We start from the raw sequence: 19884 nt of genomic DNA on the forward strand, positions 1-19884 counted from the left end.
TCCTGAAAAGTTTGCCAAATAAAGCCGAGGTAATCTATTCCTGAGGTAGAAAATCCTTAGTAATTAAAAAATTCAAAGTTTTGTAACATTAATTTATCAATGATAATGCATGTCAATACAGAAGTGCTGATTACTATGCTAGTGATACACTCGGGAAATAAAAACTCCACCAGCAGTGGCATCAACAAAGGTTCTGTCATAAAAGGTTGAACATTGGTAAAAAACTAATGCCTTCATTTGTATATCTTTGGCTTCAAATTATGTTCATCCTTAGTCTATATAAAGAAGTTAGTTCTAGAAACAAATGTTTTGCAAACTTAAAACAGAATCATAAACCTGTATCATATAAATGATCATGAACTAATTCATCCAAAATACAATCACATAGTTTTTCTTTCTTTAAAAGTTCTGCTTTATAAGTCTACTGCTAATGATATCATTAACAAACTTTACAAGTAACTTGAAAAGGCAATAAAAATTGCACAATTGTAACTCAACTGAAAAATTCTCTGTCCAAGTTAGATATGTTTGGTTTTTTTATCTGCATGAATAAACTGAAAAAGTTCCAAACAGATAAAAACCTGTGTGGGAATTATGTTCCATTGAAAACTATAAAACTTGTTAACTAACATTTTAATGAACAGAATGGACATAACAAATAAAAAAACATTCTATTTCATGCATGACAGAAATTTATATTCACACACAAATACTCAATAAAACAAATTTAACAAACACTTTAAGATATAAATCTTTTTCTTCGGTGAACATGTTCTGGTTTAATGCACCAACTCTTTTTAAATGATGTCTGTTTGATATTTGAATGAAAATTATAAAAAAAAATATGATTCTATTTCATTCATCATTCACAATGTGTAATATACAAAATTGAAAAAGATATTTAAAAATTATCTGCTAGAAGTATATTGTAGCAACTTAATCAAGTACTAGTATTTATGTGCATAAAATGTCTAATTGATGTTAATAATAAATGGAGGAACACAGATGATGCCTTTGCTTGCATATAATGTCATAATGGAACATCACTCAAGAAGTGTAAAATTGATGGTACCCAAATTTTCACTTGAATAGAGTCTTGTAGTAATAAGCATTGTGTTTTTTTTCTTAACATTTGGATGCAATAAACTTAGGTTAGAGAATGGAAAAGAAATATTCAGTATATTTGTCATTTGTAAAGAGGCATAATTCTAGAATGGATGAAGTGAAACAACTAATATTCAAACTTAATCAGTTTTTGTGGTAATTAGCATTGTGTATAAGTTTCATACCATTTAGTTGAGGCAAATTAAAGTTAGAGAATGTAAACCAATTTTAGGACGTAAAGACGGGTTTAACTTAATGCCCCCTCCGCTACAAGAGCAACAAAGTTATTGCATTGCTTATTCAAAAAGACATTTAGATGGATCTCTTTTTAAATTATAATTTCTTGCATTACTTCATCCCCCTTCTGTTTATTTAGAAATAATTGTGATTTTCTAAGAACGGACAGAAATGTGAGTTTTAATATTATGATTTTGAAAACATATGCATACAAATCTATGTTTCAGTAATTATTAAGCAAGTTTTTATTATTGTGATAGTCACTTGTTGCAATATAAGCATTTTTAAAACACTCACAATAATTTCTGAAGTAACAGTACCACAAAAATATGTACCTTCTATCTGTCAACTTAAATGCAAGGCGTAGTCTGCATTAATCTAACTATAACAAATCTTAATCCTATTGAATTGTTTTAGATTTTCTACACACTGTATCATTTCCAAATGTTGACACTTTCATGTCTAATTGTTTCATTGAACTTCTGTAACAGATTTCGAATATAAACCTAGCACTTGATCTTCCTTGCCATCTGAATCCAAATAACCTTTATCAAAGTCCTGCCTGAGAACAGCTGTATTTCCTCACTTGTCCATCCCTACATCCTGTGTACACATGCGTATTGTCACAAACTACTTTGTAAATATGATCACAATCAGCACCTGTTAGTTCTGTTGTTGTATTGCATAGTTCATTCACAAAGAAACAGGACCCATCTCCTAAAATGACAGATATGACTGATATTTAGCAAAATGATGAAATATTGTTGATTTTCTAGTTCAATGGGGATGTTATTTCCATTTCAATGAAAGATGAGCCGTATAACAGTGGCACCAACATTTAAGCTTTTAAAATGTTTATATGATAATAATATAAGTTTCAAAAGAAAATGATAAAAGTCAACTTCATAATAAGTAATTTCTTTAAAGTCATATGAAACGAGTGAGTGGTGAAAAATAATGTTTGTCCAATTCTTGTGCCAATGCATGAATACATCATAAACTTAGTCCTCTGTGCACGATTTTATCATTATTTTCGCAAATATATCATATAATCTTCAAGTTTTTCTCTCTCTGTTTGTTATGATTTAACAAATATGGCTACTCATTAAATGCCATGTTTTGAAGCCGAGTTTTACCGATTGTCACCTTATAGTAAACAAATCACAAAAAGCATGGGTATTGAGCACGCGTTTAAAATGTATAATCAGATATTTGTTTATTTCAATGACAGATTCATGCATATTGTGGTCACCGTATTTTTACAAGGAGGGTTACGCTCGGGTCCCTATGCATACAGAAAATATGTCGGTGAATTGCTTCCTGGAAGCAAGCAATTAAAAATAAGTAAACTTCTTCTAAATGTTGACAAATTAAAGAATTTTCTTCAGAAAAAAGTCTATGTACATAAGTTGTATAATGAAAACTATCCATTTAGTTATAAAAAACATATGCATATTTTTTTTTAATTTGAGGTTTCTTATGTTTTTAAAGGGGCACTAGCTACGAAATATATATAAAAAATCTTAAGTAAATTTTTTTTTGTTCAATCAATAATGAAAGTGAAATAGTGAAATAATAATTCGCTTTTAGCAGCCAAAATGGTTCAATTTTGTCAAATTAATCGAAGAAACATTGATAAATACTCATTCACTTGCAAGTGAATTAGTCGACCTCATTGAATCCGTATTCATGTGAACTTCAATTTAACCCCTAACTAGAGACTGACAACCCATGCATTATACGTGTACAGGCTATTTAAAGGAAAAGAATGTCAACAATGAAAGTGAAACTACGGTAAATCATTTGATTACTGTTTCGATCTATATAAAATCATTCTTATACGGTTAAAAATAATGACAAACATACATTTTTAATCTTTAAGATAAAATCAAACAGACCTATAAAAATCCAATTGCACGTGTTGGTTTAATTTATTCATATCTTTATTTATGTTTACATCGCTTATATGGTCATCTGACTTCAAATCAATAGTAAATTAGATGGCGTCTGGGCTAACAAACACACGAAACGAACCTACATATTATCTACACCATGCTCTGTATACTGTTTATTTTAGACTTTTGGTAGTTTGGATAAATGTTTTACATTGTTATAAATCAAATATCAGAATTTGAGTCAAATCGGTGACCATGAATTTGACATCTAGTGCCCCTTTAACATCCAGAATAGGTAAAGATACACTTATCAAATATTTAACATTAGGCATAAACAATGATCAAATGACTAAATTTTGATTATTGCACAACAGTTATTTTTACTAGGGTACTGAAAACCATACAATACTCATACAATATTTTTCTTTGGTTTACATTTCCATTTAAATATTTGGCTTCCTCAATGGTATGTCTGAGGCATGCCTGATAAAGCTTATTAATGACACATGTGTCCTTTTCTACTGATATCAGTATAATATGTCTATATTAAATACTAGGCATTTCAATTTGATGTAATAAACAAGAGTGTTACATAAGACCTACCTGTACTGACAAAGAAACCATTATTATGTGTACTAAATGAGAGGATTGCAGATCTTGTCTCTTTCCATTCTTTCAATGGCACTCTGAAAATAAAATTAAATGAAACATTGACAGATAGACAGACTGATAAATTAATAAATAAAAGTTTACCATTAAGATGACGGTTCAATGATTTTTGGATGATTTTAGATCAGTAATTAAAACGAATTAAAGAATAAAAGAGAAGAAATTAAGCAAATCTTACAAAATGAAAAAAATAATTATGTAAAATAAATGTCAAATTTAACCCTAAATCCTTGAAGTAAAGAAATGAAATATATGGGAAATGAAAAAGACCATCATTTAAGTCAGATTCTGTAAATAGGCTTACAGAATGTTGTATGGCATTTCTGGGGCAGTTATAGATGTAAAAGTTAGACAGAAGGAGGGAGGGATAGTGTTACTAAAGAAGAAAACTTATAATTGTTCCTTTTTACCAATTCTTTTACCTGATATTTCTAAGATCTAAAACTGTAATATAACCATCCTGTGTTCCACATACAGCTGCATTCTCTGATAATATACAACAACAATTTACTGCTCCATGGCAAGGTAGATCAAATACCTGGAAATTAAAATAATATGTTAATTGATAAACTAAATCAATTTGTAGAGACCTTCAAGTATTTACATTATGAAGAACTACTATGTATATGCCTAGTCTCCCTAAGTAAGGAGAAGAATCTGTTTTTCGGTTTTTGGGTAAGTAAGTGAATCAGTCTGTTAGTGAGTGTATTTTTCTGTAAAGTTTTGGATGAAGGAATTTTTCTATGAATTTTGCAGTCACATCCACCAGGAACTAAGCACACATGTTTAATAAAATGTGAACTTGTATAAAATATACCCAAAAGTAGTGTTTTCACTAGATTTGGTTATTTCCAAGTAAACCTTATAGTGTGTGTTTGCTCCTGCCCATTCATCATATATCCTTTTCTCATTTTGTATTGAAGCACCTCATAAAGTATCTTGAACCAACATACACTGTTGCTTTAAACTCACCTTACGCCTAGTTTGTAGACCATAGCCTTGTATTGACCCAGCCTCTGTTCCTATCAGTAATAACTTCCCTTCAGTTTGTACTTCCCTTTCACCTTAAAATATATAAGAGATTTATATATAGCAGTATACAAAAATTTGTATTACCTCCATCAGGAAACTTCAACCCCAAGGGTGAAGTTACTTGAACAGAGTGTGGCTCGCTATCAACATAAAGGACCTAGATATTGTTTTACAATAAATTTTGTCACATGATATCATGCTATGGATGTATATTTTCACAAATCAGTACTATGTATTCTCTTAACTTGAAAATCAGATACAAATTGAGTACAAAGTATTTACTTTAAGTATCAAGGTAAAAAATTAAAATTAAAAACAAAATAAGTTACTGCTGTTATTTGTACAACATCATAGTCTTTAGGCAAAACTGCCTTTAGAATATAAATCATGACATTTTATAAAAGTCAACTGAAATTTAAAAAAATATTTTAGATTTTGGATAGGCATGAACGTTTTAATTAAGTGAATATAGAGCAATGACCACAGCACAGACTCAAAATAAAACTAAGGAGGTAGAGAAGACAAACCTGAATAGAAATGACAGACAGTGTTATCTCTGTAATTTTGGTAATATTGTGGACAAATTTCATAATCTGCTTCAATGTTTGTTTTTTCACAACAATATCATGAATATGAAATTAAACTAGAACTTTGCTTGTGTAAATACTTATAAGTTTAAAAAAAGAATTGATGAGCAAACAAAATACCACAGTCAGAAACAAAAAGAAAAGGTAAGTTTTGAAAGTGTGTTAACAAAACTTGTGGGTACTCCTTGCTACACTATTTCTGTTCCTAAATTGCATCTTCTCTTTACCTTTGTAATTATATTAACAAATTTTTCAATTAAACTTGGAATTCACTCAGTTTTAGATGAAACATTTCATATGAATTAGAAAATTTCATGCAACAATTCCTGTAAGGATTTTTGAAAAATAATGTTAATTTTAGGTAGTATGCAAGGGCAAGTCCATCTTAATGGTTATGTTAATAACAAAGAGGTTCTCAAGAGCCTGAATTGCTCAACTGTAATCTTTTGCTTAACTCTTTCATCAATGATTATGTTTGCTCTTCAATATACATTAATGAGTGGTTAAAAATGACATTCAATTGTTTTTGTATCTGTCCTATTTCTTAATAGCAAAAAAATGCATTTTACCCATATGTTCAATAATAGCCATAGTGGCTATGTTCAAAGAAATAAAAAAACTAAATTCCTCGGAGTTCGGTATTTTTGTGTTTTTACTTTTTATTTTTTATATCAGATACTCTGAAACTCATGTAGCCAAAGTTTGTCAAGAAATGATTCAGCAGTTCCAAAGGAGAATCATTTTTTTGAAGTAATGCAAGCAATCTAGATGAACTGATTGTGAAACATTGTTTTTAAAGGGCAATAAATCCTTAAGGTGTCAATTGAAAGTTTTGGTCGTATAAACTTTTTTGTAGATCTTACCTCCCTGGACATTTTTCTTTTTTGCTGTTTACGGTTTATCTATACCTTCAATAACATTCAAGATAACAAAAAACTCCAAAATTTCCTTAAAATTACCAATTTAGTGGATTTGACTGAAAATTTCAGGGTTGATAGATCTTGACCTATTGAACATTTTTACCAATGACAGATTTGCTCTAAATACTTTAGTTTTTGTGATATAAAAACTTCATTTGACCCATATTTTCTATTTTAAGCCATGGTGGCCACGTTTGTTGTTGGATCAAAAATTTGGATACACTTTTAAACAAAATACCTGAACATTTATCCAAAGTTTGATGGCATTTGGCCATAGGAGAAGCTATTTTAAATAGTTTATATCAAGAACAGACCCACGGCCACAAAAGATGACGGACACCTAGTGATGACATAAGCCTACATGGGGCCCTTGGGGCTTTCTGTATTTAAAAAATAATTTAATTTATGGTAATAGTTTGAAAACATGGAAAAAACAAAATTAAGAAATTGATATAACTAGAACACACCCGTGATATTGCGGGTCCGTGACTGAATTAAGGTATATAACTATGCGCAAGCCTTATTTTAGTATTAGTATTGTCATCTGATAAAGTCATGCTGATTATAAGATACACAGTTTTTCTCTGCTTTCAAATCTTTCTGTTTGAACCCGTCGAACTGGAACTTATCAATTATTGGTAATATTAATTATTTAGAAAACAAAAGGTCCTGGAATGGAGTATTTTTTAATCAACAACATTGTCCTACATTAAATATAAATAAAGATGAATTCTTTGATTCGCTGTTTTACGTCATGTATGCCCACTAACAAATTGAAAATTGTTCCTCATTTTTAGTCTTGTTGTCTTAGAAAGTCTTACTGATTAAAATACTACAATAGGTAGCTATTTGACAATTTAGTAGTGTCAACCCTGTGATTATGACCTGTGTATATAGCATATTAACCCTGAATACACCGTTTGGTGGTGCGCCTGTCAGATGCGGAACGTACAGATTATGTAATAGGTAACAGGTGAATATACTATTGGTATCCGTATCGGACTCGACCCGGAACTTCTTAATTATTGGCAATATTAATTAGGTGGAAAACAAAAGGGCCTGGAGTGGTGTAATTTTCAATCTACACCTTTGTACTATATTATTGATATATAAAGTTGAATTCTTTGATTCGTCGTTTTTACGTGATGACGGCTGAAAAATTGGACTTCGTAATTTTAGTATTATAGATATCATGTTTTTTCCAGAACCACCTTTACCTTAACCTGGAAAGTATCCTTTGGAAAATTATTTTTTTCCTCTGCCAATCATGACAAGCACAGATGCAAATAATTATTATGATAAAATGCTGTCCATTATACTTACTAGTAATGGTTTCTGATTGACCTAGATCAATATTTCTGTTTGGTATTCCTATAGAACAACAGTTAACATTGCCTCCACATTCTTCATAGGTATATAAACATGACTTCTGTCCTACGTCCCATAATTTGACTGTTCCATCCTTACTGGAGGATAAAATGTTACGGCCTCTCTCTATTATAACTGTATCTAGAATAGCTGAAAATGGAAGATATTTATTGAATATCAAGTTCCTCTTGAAGTCCCTCCCCATTTTTTACATTCTTTCAGAAATTGCTTATATGATCTCCCCTGTTTAAGTTATTTTGTTGAAATTTTTTTAAAGACCATTTAAAAGTAAAAAGTTAATAGTAATGATAGCAATTCTTTTTTTTAAATTTTTTAAAGTTTTTAGAGATAATGTATAATGTTTAACAATCAATGGGAGGTAACCGCGGTTTTATCAATAATCAGAAACTTTTTTCAAACATGCTAAATACAAAGCATGTGAAGAAATTTTGGCAAAATGAGACACAAAAATCCACTAACAACTAGAAAATATCTTCTCCTTAATTTTCCACATAATACATGATGAGTATACAGAATTTGATTAATAAATCTAATAGCAAAACGTCTTATTTATTTCTTTGGATGAATTTTTGTATCCTCATTTCAGCCAGGTAATATATACTGTAACATTATTTTTGTCATCAAAATGTATAATGTGCTACTTTAAGGTGCTAATTATTAGGCCAAATACCTTCATTAAACAACTATTATAGTATGGATACATTGAGAAGTAAACTGGACTGTAAATTTCTTTCTAAGTAATTGAACCATAGACCGACGCTTTTGATATTATTTTAATTTTAGTTTCTTGTGTACAATTTGGATATTAGTATGGCGTTCATTATCACTGAACTAGTATATATTTGTTCATACCTGTCAACCTATGACGATGAAAATGCAGGTCATGACCTGCATTGAAGAATCAAATCTCAGGTCATAACGCGTACGAACTTTTTGACCTGAATTTCAGTATTTATGGTACATTTTCTTGTAAAGTATATCAAAGATACCACAACATCAATGCATGTTCACTTGGTTAAGTTATTTTAAATCCTATTAATTATTACTTCATTGCACTTTTAAAGATTTTTATAATTCTGTGTAACGGTCTTATGTTCCATCCAAATAAAGAATTAAAGTTGTTCATAAGTGATTTTTAAATGTTTGAGATTGCTGGCTATGGAGCCTTTAAACATACCATATTTGTCTACAGAAGGAAATTAGACTGTGATAAAATATAGTAATATAGTTAAAGAAGGTATAAATGTAAAAAAAAAAATCAACTTTTTTTTTAAATTGTATAAAGGTATATAAATAATAAAAAATTAGTTTTCAATATGTATTTGAATTTTATATTTTTTAATGATTTAATCTTTTTCACCCATAAAACGTACATATGAGGAATAATTTTGAATGGTGACAAATAAGGGGAAGTAACTCTAGACATCTATTTGAAATATGTTTACAATTTATTTACGACCTAAAGCTAAGGTAATTGGTGTTAATTAACAGTTTGTTTGACACCAAAGCTGTCAAGTGAAGCCATACACTTAATGGGTCACTTAATTTTCGGAACTCCCCGGTTATTTGAATGACCCAGCGGGTGTCCCGGGTGATCCCTCATAATTGTGAAAATCTTGGGTCACACCTGCAGAATACGGGTCAGTTGACAGGTATGTTTGTTGAGGGGCCAGCTGAAGGACGCCTCCTGGTGCGGGATTTTCTCGTTACATTGAAGACCTGTTGGTGACCTTCTGCTGTTGTTTTTTCTATGGTCGGGTTTTTGTCTCTTTAATACATTCCCCATTTCCATTCTCAATTTTACTGCTTGAAAATGTAGGATTATAAGTTTGATTTTATTTAATTCCATTCTAATAGATTTTCTCTAAACTACCTTTTCTATCAATAATATTACTACTGTGTACCTGCTTTATGACCTGTAATATTAGCAGCACATTGTCCAGTTTCTGCTGACCACACTTTCAGTTGCATGTCTGCTCCACCGGACAAAATCACAACACCAGATGGGAAAAATTTACAGGTATAAACATCTCCTAAATGTCCTTGTAAATCTCTCTGTAATGGATAAAAGAAGGATTTCTTAGTATGAAAAAAATAGTTTCAGCAACAATTTCTGTCTATCTGGTTTTTTTTGTACATTTTCCATAGATTTATAAAGATGTGGTATGAGTGCCAATGAAAACCTGTAACATATCATGGCAAAAAGCTTTTCAAAACTACTTGCCCTGTTATTCACAAATTTATGATAGAGTCAGTTTAAATCTAAAATGAGCTTACCCTGACAATACCATTACTGGTCTCCCACACCTTTATGAGCTTACCCTGACAATACCATTACTGGTCTCCCACACCTTTATGAGCTTACCCTGACAATACCATTACTGGTCTCCCACACCTTTATGAGCTTACCCTGACAATACCAATACTGGTCTCCCACACCTTTATGAGCTTACCCTGACAATACCATTACTGGTCTCCCACACCTTTATGAGCTTACCCTGACAATACCAATACTGGTCTCCCACACCTTTATGAGCTTACCCTGACAATACCATTACTGGTCTCCCACACCTTAAGCTTCCCTTCACTGTCAGCTGATACACCTAGTCCTCCTGGTGTTACATCTAGGGAGGTTACCTGTAAAAAAAAATTATACATCAGACTTTATGAGATTTGAATCTTGAAAATATGTTCAAGACAACTTTCAAAAGTTTAAATACTGTATTCTCCAAATTAAGTAAGTAAAAAAGCATAATGTTTGTGTGTACAGATGCAAGAAGCATAGAAAGAATACTATTGCAGTTTTTAGTAAGATGTTCGTTCTTGTAGAGTTATAACTGTCCAGGAAAAAAATTATTTAAAGGGCGAGGGGTGGGGAATAAAAAAAGGTCAAAATCATACTCCTCTTCACATATATATCACCCTCAACAGCCTCTAGGAAACTCTCTTATCACATATTGTCATTTCATTTTTTTTCGATTCTTTTTTGCCATGACTTTGTCAGTTTCTATTCAACTTATGATTTTTGAACATCCTTTGATATCTTTAACGTCTTTTATCATAATTTGACAAATCATAGCCACATAAATACATTTCAACCTCACCAAAATCAAACTAGCATTCTTATTTTTATGAAATGTTATACATGTATATATAAAACAGACTGACAAAATATAAGAACAACCTCGCATCAAAAGAATATAAAATGGGAGATTTGAGGTAAACATCATTAGATAACTACCCTATAACACATGTTTGCATATGAGTTTAACATACCATGGTCACTACATTTATTGGTATTAATCAAAATCATGAATACACTGCCAATCATTGCCAATGTTTTAGTTTTATGTTTTGATGGATTACCATTATCTTGAACATTCACATGGTTATATCTGACACTTACACTTTTTCTGCTGTTATGGATTGCAGAATATTCTACCTGGGGTGCAACAAACTTTCTAGTGTATTCTCCAATTCCATCTTTGTATTTCACTGTCATAGTATTCTATAATAACATATATATTAAAAAGGTTCATGTATATATATATATAAGGAATTACAATTTTTGGAGTATAAACAGTAAATATTATAAAAAAAAATCAAATTTTTCAAAGTACATGTTATTTTCATCAGATTGATACTTTTAAACAGTTCACATTTTACAAGGGGATTTTTTTGGACAAATTTCATCCTATTAGGGTATGCTTGAAATCAATGTATAAAAAAATACTGAATTTCTTTATTGGATATTTGTTTGTTCAAGTATTTTTTTCTGTAAATAAAAAATAACTCTGACATAAAATTGTATATTTGCTTCTCTTCAAAGTGATTTATTTATGTTTTAAATATTTTTTTAATGTCAGATAGAATTTAGTCACAGCTGATACAAGGACTTGTCTGATGAAGATTTTGATGAAGTTTTTAAGAATGGAAAAAGGAATTGTAAGAACATTTTAACTTAATTAATCATTATAAAAAATTAGTGTTGTAATGATTGCCAATGATACTACCATTCAACAAAATTAAAAGGACAAAGGATGATAATGCATAGAGGTCACCTTAGAAAAAGCTTCATAGAATTTGATTCTGAACTTTCTTCTTCTTTTTTTTTATCTTCCCGTTGTGTTCAACTGCTTTCAACCAAAGCGCCAAACCTCTACAGTATGCTATGAAATGATTGTGTATGCTTAGGAAGTCTACATCTGGCATGACTGGTAAAGTTGAATAGTACTTTCGTAGTGCAAATCATTAGATATCTTTACCTTGGTAACATGCTGAACATTAAAACTTTCTGATCCTGTAACTAGAGGAACACCTTGAGAAGAGACACCATCAGAACATAGCTCTCCATGTATCATAGGATTATCTGGAAAACAATTTCAATGTCAAATAATAAACATGAATAAAGAGGTATATTAACATGACTAAGTTTTCCCAAAACAAGAAAAGCATAATTGTAATATATTGGTTGTTAAATTTCAATATTTTGTAGTGTCTCTTTTCTCAAATTCCTATTTATGAACAATTTAAATCAAAATTCTACATTATGATTTATCCAAATCCCACTATCATGAATATTTTTTCTTACATGTATTTATGTGGTTTGCAATTTACAGTGAATTAAGATTCTACTCTCAAAATTTGATGTGAATTAAAATCATTAATTAATATTTCACTGAAAACATCTATTTTAAATGTAGGGTACACATGATATAAAAGTAATTCAAATTTTGTAACAAGTTTTCCATAACCATGATAACAAGGGTCATTACTTACTCAATGTTTTGAAGCTTATCCAAACCTTTTCACCATTTTCTCTAAAAAAAGAAAATGATCCATTTTTTTAAATATTGCCCTCATATTTTCAAGAAGTACAAAATATATGAAACATGTAGTTTTTTAAAGCTTCATACAAGGCAATTGGACTTCAATATCCTTATTATCTCCCCTTTACCAGAAAAAACGACTTCAAATGTAACACACTTTATCATCCATTTAAATGCAATACACATACATGTGTGTCATGCATGTCTGATAATTCAGCCGCTGCAATTGTTTGCACCTGTTTTAAGTCAGTCAGAAGTTGTCATTTTTTTATGGGGTTCATTAGTGTTTCTTGTTTTTTTAAATAGATTTAGCCTATTGGTTTTCCTGCTTTGAATGGTTTTACACTAGTAAATTTTTTGGGTCCATTATAGCTTGCTGTTTGTTGTAAGCAAAGGCTCCGAGTTGGAGACCGTACTTTGACCTATAATGGTTTACTTTTACCAATTGTGACTTGGATGGAGATTTGCCTAATTGGCACTTATACCACATCTTCCTTTACCATGTATATCTAGATATTTGAATTAAGTGTAATATGAGATGTGTGAAAGTTTGCAGTGATGCCTCTGATTTTGATAATCTTAATAAATTGTAATATTCATGCCTAAATATAATAATAATATACTGGACATATATAAAAAGAAGATGTGGTATTATTGCCAATGAGACAACTATCCACAAAAGACCAAAATGACACAAACATTAACAACTATAGGTCACCGTATGGCCTTCAACAATGAGAAAAGCCCATACCGCAAATAACAACCAGATGCTCCGCAGGGCGTAGCTTTATACGACCGCAGAGGTTGAACCCAGAACGGTTGGGACAAGTATGGACACAACATTCAAGCTGGAGTCAGCTCTAAATTTGGATTGTGATTAAATAGTTGACACAGCATAGGTTTCTGACACAGAATGAATGTGTTCTAATGAACTTAAAATGTTTGTTTTCTCTTAGAGCAATTCACTATGCTGTTGAATATTAATCCTCTCAAAAAAATGTTTGAAGAAATTTTCTTTTTATTTATGAAATTTCAAATGAGAAAAATTGAACCCAATTTTTTAATCACATCCCCCTTTCCCTTATTCCAAAACTAATCTCAATTAAAATATTCTAATGGAGTTTGCAACAATAACTACTCATTTAAATACATCATAAAATATTAAGATGTAAAAAAACTGCTAGTTATCACTGAATGGTAAAGATTATCTAAATTTATCAGTTGGTAGTAAAAAGTGAATATAAATTGTATATTGTATATATAACAAAGATTTAAGTTGATTCTGGACAAAGAAAGATAACTCCAATTAAAAAAAATCTTGCTATTGCACAATATTGTGCAATAAGATATTTCTTGCTTACTATTCTGGACAAAGAAAGATAACTCTAATTAAAAAAAAAATTGCTATTTCACAATATTGTGCAATTAGATATTTCTCGCCATTGCACAATACTGTGCAATTGAAAAGACTTGCTATTGCACAATACTTAATACATGTAATATAATAATTTTAGATCTTGATTTAGACCAACTTGAAAACTGGGCCCATAATCAAAAATCTAAGTACATGTTTAGATTCAGCATATCAAAGAGGCCCAAGAATTCAATTTTTGTTAAAATCAAACTTCGTTTAATTTTGGACCCTTTGGACTTTAATGTAGACCAATTTGAAAACAGGACCAAAAATGAAGAATCTACGTACACAGTTAAATTTGGCATATCAAAGAACCCCATTTATTCAATTTTTGATGAAATCAAACAAAGTTTAATTTTGGACCCCGATTTGGACCAACTTGAAAACTGGGCCAATAATCAAGAATCTAAGTACATTTTTAGATTCAACATATCAAAGAACCCAACCGATTCACTTTTTGTCAAAATCAAACTAAGTTTAATTTTGGACCCTTTGGACCTTAATGTAGACCAATTTGAAAACGGGACCAAAAGTTAAGAATCTACATTCACAGTTAAATTCGGCATATCAAAGAACCCCAATTATTCAATTTTGATGAAATCAAACAAAGTTTAATTTTGGACCCTTTGGGCCCCTTTTTCCTAAACTGTTGGGACCAAAACTCCCAAAATCAATACCAACCTTCCTTTTAGGGTCATAAACCTTGTGTTTAAATTTCATAGATTTCTTTTTACTTATACCAACGTTATGGTGCGAAAACCATGAAAAATGCTTATTTGGGTCCCTTTTTGGCCCCTAATTCCTAAACTGTTGGGACCTAAACTCCCAAAATTTGTACCAACCTTCCTTTTGTGGTCATAAACATTGTGTTTAAATTTCATTGATTTCTATTTACTTAAACTAAAGTTATTTTGCAAAAACCAAGAATAATGCTTATTTGGGCCCTTTATTGGCCCCTAATTCCTAAACTGTTTATACCAAAACTCCCAAAATCAATCCCAACATTTCTTTTGTGGTCATAAACCTTGTGTCAAAATTTCATAGATTTCTATTCACTTTTACTAAAGTTAGAGTGCGAAAACTAAAAGTATTCGGACGACTCCAACGTGATAGCAATATACATTGTACGACGAAAATTTTTCAAATTTTGCGGTTTGTATAAAAACTGCAAACCCATATATAACATGGTATGTAATAAACAAATACAAGTACAAAAAATGTAATTATGGACAAAGTCATGTATATTGTTCATGTTGTTAGAAACATAAAATAAATTGTGTCACAAGAAGTAAAAATCAATCAGAAAACACTTATAGCAGTAAAGACAGCAATTCAAAATATACTACATTCGTTCAGGGTAACCAATAACTTTCTGACTATAAAAAATGGCCAAGGTTACTGACAGTAATTTTGACGTAGCTAACATGCTGAAATGAAATCTTGTCCTTACCCAATATGTATACCAATAGTTGTACTTTGTTGTGAATTTTATAAAGCAAAGTCAATCAATCAGCGCAAAGTTTCAAAGAAGAAAACATTCTTTTAATACAAAAGTATAAAGGATATTAAGTATGATTGGCAATAAGGCATCCACCAGTGTTAAAATGATGTGGATGAACATGATGAAAGCAATTGTAGAACACTATACATGATTACATCCTTCAACAGTTAGAAAACCCTATACACTATAGTCAGTTATATAATAATAAGACCCAGGTATGAAAAATGTGAAACAATTCAAACAAGAGAAACTAAAGGCCTAATCTTTTATCATGATAATAATTCTTACAATTTTGAAAATTAAAAAAAATTAACCACAATAACAGACAACTAATTTTTAAGGTGAGGTTGTTTACTGAGCCCTGAAATTTAAGTTTGTTCTTGGAACATTTATTAATCCTTTTTAATAAGCTTATCTAAATCAACAGGTTACAAATTGAACACTGTCATAGATAAAGGAAGATGTGGTGTGAGTGCCAATGAGACAACTCTACATTTAACATGTTTAAATAACAATTAAAAAAAAAGTAAACCATTATAGGTTAATGTACCGCCTTCATTACGGAGCCTTTGCTCACACTGAACAACAAGCTATAAATGGCCTCAAAATTACTAGTGTAAAACCATTCAAACGGGAAAACCAACGGTCTAATCTAATAAAAAATGAGAAACTAGAAACACGTATATAACAATGTATAAATTACATAAACTAACGACAACTACTGTAAATCAGATTCCTGACTAAGGACAGGTGCAAACATTTGCAGCGGGATTAAACGTTTTTTTTATGTAATAATTCTTTGAATATTGTTTTTTATTGCTATAAATATATTGATTTTGCATTTTTTTGTGTTCAGTACATTGTATATTGAAAGCATTCTAAAACATTATTGTTATATACACACATGTATGCACATTCATGGTTCTACAAATGAATTGGTATGGCTAATATTTTGGCATTGCACAAGGTCATGTTTTTCAATGACTGCTTATGACATCTTTACACTAAAATTCATTTTATGTTTATTGATTGATTAACACATGATTTTTATATAACTTGTCATTGGCCTTTGTACTAGCAATCAGCATGGTCAGTTACTGGGAATACTTTCAGATCTGTTTTTTGTGTCTTCCTGTGGTTCAAAGCCAAAGAGATGTAGAAATTCCCTGCCACGTCCTTTCTGTTTTTAATCAATGTTTTTTTTCTGCTATAAATCGATCTGATGATTTAAGATCTTTTCAACTTTATTGAACCCAAAAACAATAAAAGGGTGTAAATGTGAAGGATGGTGATCTGATGATTTTTGGTGAAAAGTCCCAGATTCAATGCATTTCAGGGTCTCGTATTTTGAACAGATATCATGTTAACAGGTTAACATAAAGGAAGGGTACATGTATTTGCTAAAAATACCAGTCGAGAGAATGTTAAAGGAGTATTTTCGATAAGGTCCTAAAATGGCCCCCTTTTTTGGCGTAAATTTCAAATTCGGATTTATCGGCCAATATCACGATAAATTATAGCTAATACATTGACTAGCTAGGATATAAACCATTTTAATGAAAATTTAATGTTTCTGCGTTTCATTATGACGTCACAAGTTGTACTCATATTGATTTTTCACGAAAAAATCAATGAAAATGGGTGAATTTCCATAGATTTGTGGACATGAAACATAGAGCGCATACGTCAACAACAAAGATCTTTTAAAATAATGTTTGTAAAGACATTTCACATGTCTTATTTGAATCTTAATTAGCTTGTCGACGCCTGCGCTCTATGTTTCCTGGTCCTTTATTTGGGTGAAATCTAGCTGATTTTGTCAAATTTCACCAAAATCCCTTATCTTGACCTTTTTTGGATGTAAAAATCAACCTGTTATAATAAAACGTTGACAAAAACAGTTCTGTTTAACTATCTAACATGTCTTTAATGCAACTTAAAACATTTATTGTCTTGTAAATATGAACTTTATAATTGAGGCCAAATATGGCCCTTACCGAACTTACTCCTTTCATGAGCCTTAAGTCGAGGGAAATTCATTCTCAAGACTGGTATCTTTCGCTAATATCCCTCAAGAACATGATATATCTGTTTAATTACACCGAATGTTAATGTACTAAAACCGATGATGATCGTGAAGTTACAAGAGTCCAGTGGGATAGAGTATTTTTTTGGCAAATACCACAGCAGAGAGGGTAAAAAGGCATATCCTTTTAGCAAATACTCTGGCGGCATTAAAAACGAAGGATATTCATTTGATAACAGTAAATTGGAGAAAAATACACTGGCTATCAACCAATCAAAACTTGGGATTCTTACATAAGGTATAATTAGTCCCGATAAACATGGTCTGCTATGGTTTTCTTTCTATCAAATTCAAAGCAGAAATTAATTAACATAACAATACGTTATAAATAGTTGGACTAAATAAAAAATGTTTGTTCTTGGGACGGCAAATGGTATGAAAATGAACATGAAATGCGTATAAATGACATAAAAATTTAAAAAAAAATATATATAAGGAAGGACTAAAATGAATATTAACTTTAAAACATGATTCCAGTCAGCTTGTAAGATTATTCTTCCACTTCTGGACACCATAGCTGTTTGGTCCTTGGTTGTTACAGGGGATATACAGGAATGGGGATCGACACCAACATTACCTCGAGTTGATTTAAAAATGTATGCATCGTTAATATATTCCTCCGTTAAAAGGGACACCCCTAACCAGCTTATCACCATTCGAAGGGTTCGTGTAAACTGATATTAAATTTTGAAAATAACATTTGTTTACACCTGCAGACAACTATATATAGATCTATAAAAGTAGTCTCACTGAGGTAACTTCTTCTTCTTGTCTCCGTATGAGCCTCCTTTAAATAGGAGCACTACCATAGTTATGGCGTATAAAGGAGGACATTCTGTATCGGTACAGATTAATGTGAGCATTTGCCTACCCAATTCCCCAGCCAGGCCGTGACGGGTCTTATTACCAGAAAGTTAACCTTCCCAAAACATAAATTCAATGCAATTAAATAAAACATACGAACTCACACACTCACCTGATTCGCTCAGTCCTCAAAGTTAAAAAGTGTATTTTTTCTATGTATCAAATATCCTTTTTTAATATCTGTGTGTTTTGAATGGGAGAGGGTCACCCCGGATGCCCCACAAATGCCTTGGCAAAATACGTCTAAGGTAATAACGAGGAATCGGTTAGGACAAAATCTATCAAAACCGACACTACCAAATGCCCTGCTGTATCAAGGTAGAGGAAAGCCGAAAACCCTACTGAATAGGATCTCGGAAAGAAACTACCGAACCATTAGGAGAACAGCAAGAACTCTCAGACTTCAAATGATAGGTCTGATAGTTTCCAATGGAAACTACTAATGGTTCCCATATAGCCGGCAGAGCACGTGTCTCAAACATACCTGAAAATATCTGCAGAGGTTTTCCTCAACATGAAAATAATGACCGAAATTGAAAGTATATAATCTATGGATGATAAAATGCATCCAAGAAAGCAATTTAGAAGACTTATTTGAGGGTCTGGATGGGGGGGTCTGTTATTCTGTAAACTTTTAATTTTTACCCCTTTTTTCTCTAATCATTAAAAAATTAACCCCTTTTTTCTCTAATCTTCAAAAAATTAACCCTTTTTTTCTCTAATCTTCTATTTTTTTGCCCATTATTCTCTAATCTTCATATTTTAAGGGCATTATTCTTTAATCATTTAACCCCATCCAAACCCTCTTATTTGGACGATGTTGATGGATTCTCTCTGCAAAAATTTCACGCCCGTTCTCATCGACACCCGTCGCAAAGCTTCCTTACACATATAATTTAAAAAGCGAAATTAACAAATCAAATATGTGCAAAAATAAATTAAAACATTAACATTTTCACTTCAAAAACCGGTCTAGATATAATCTGGTAGTGGGGTTTGAACGATAATATTTTATAAAGGAAAACAATATTATGTTGGCAAACACATTCATTCTATTTAACAAAATCATGATTTTTTTTTATTATCGTTGAGATATATAATTAAAATGAAAAATCATGTGACACCTATATATAACCATTTAAAAAATGTGTAGGACGTAGTTTATTTATATATAAACTGATTTTTTTCACTTAAAATATCTTATTTTTGGTTCTTCCGTCCATATACTTGACCTAGTAGAGCTGACCCTAAATACTTTGAGGAAATCAGTTATGCAGCAAAACCTTTGAATGGAAAAATGCTCTGTTCTGCAGTATGTTCTTATAATTTGCATATCAGGCCAAATTTTCGGGAGAAA

General features: G+C 31.1%; 1 protein-coding gene across 1 annotated transcript; it reads right to left on the bottom strand.

Moving 5' to 3' along the window:
• Window positions 1–616: 616 nt before the first annotated feature.
• LOC134687614 (proteasomal ATPase-associated factor 1-like) lies at window positions 617–18226 on the bottom strand. Its single transcript, XM_063548047.1, has 11 exons — window positions 18123–18226; window positions 12613–12653; window positions 12099–12202; window positions 11240–11341; window positions 10375–10470; window positions 9738–9888; window positions 7768–7962; window positions 4878–4969; window positions 4328–4443; window positions 3840–3922; window positions 617–2058 (listed from the first exon to the last, which is right to left on the bottom strand). The coding sequence occupies exons 1-11, from the start codon at window positions 18176–18178 to the stop codon at window positions 1892–1894; spliced, it is 1203 nt and encodes a 400-aa protein (XP_063404117.1). The 5' UTR covers window positions 18179–18226; the 3' UTR covers window positions 617–1891.
• Between the last annotated feature and the right edge of the window lie 1658 nt (window positions 18227–19884).

The sequence above is a fragment of the Mytilus trossulus genome, chromosome 10 (genome assembly GCF_036588685.1).
Source record: "Mytilus trossulus isolate FHL-02 chromosome 10, PNRI_Mtr1.1.1.hap1, whole genome shotgun sequence".
Taxonomy (NCBI): domain Eukaryota; kingdom Metazoa; phylum Mollusca; class Bivalvia; order Mytilida; family Mytilidae; genus Mytilus; species Mytilus trossulus.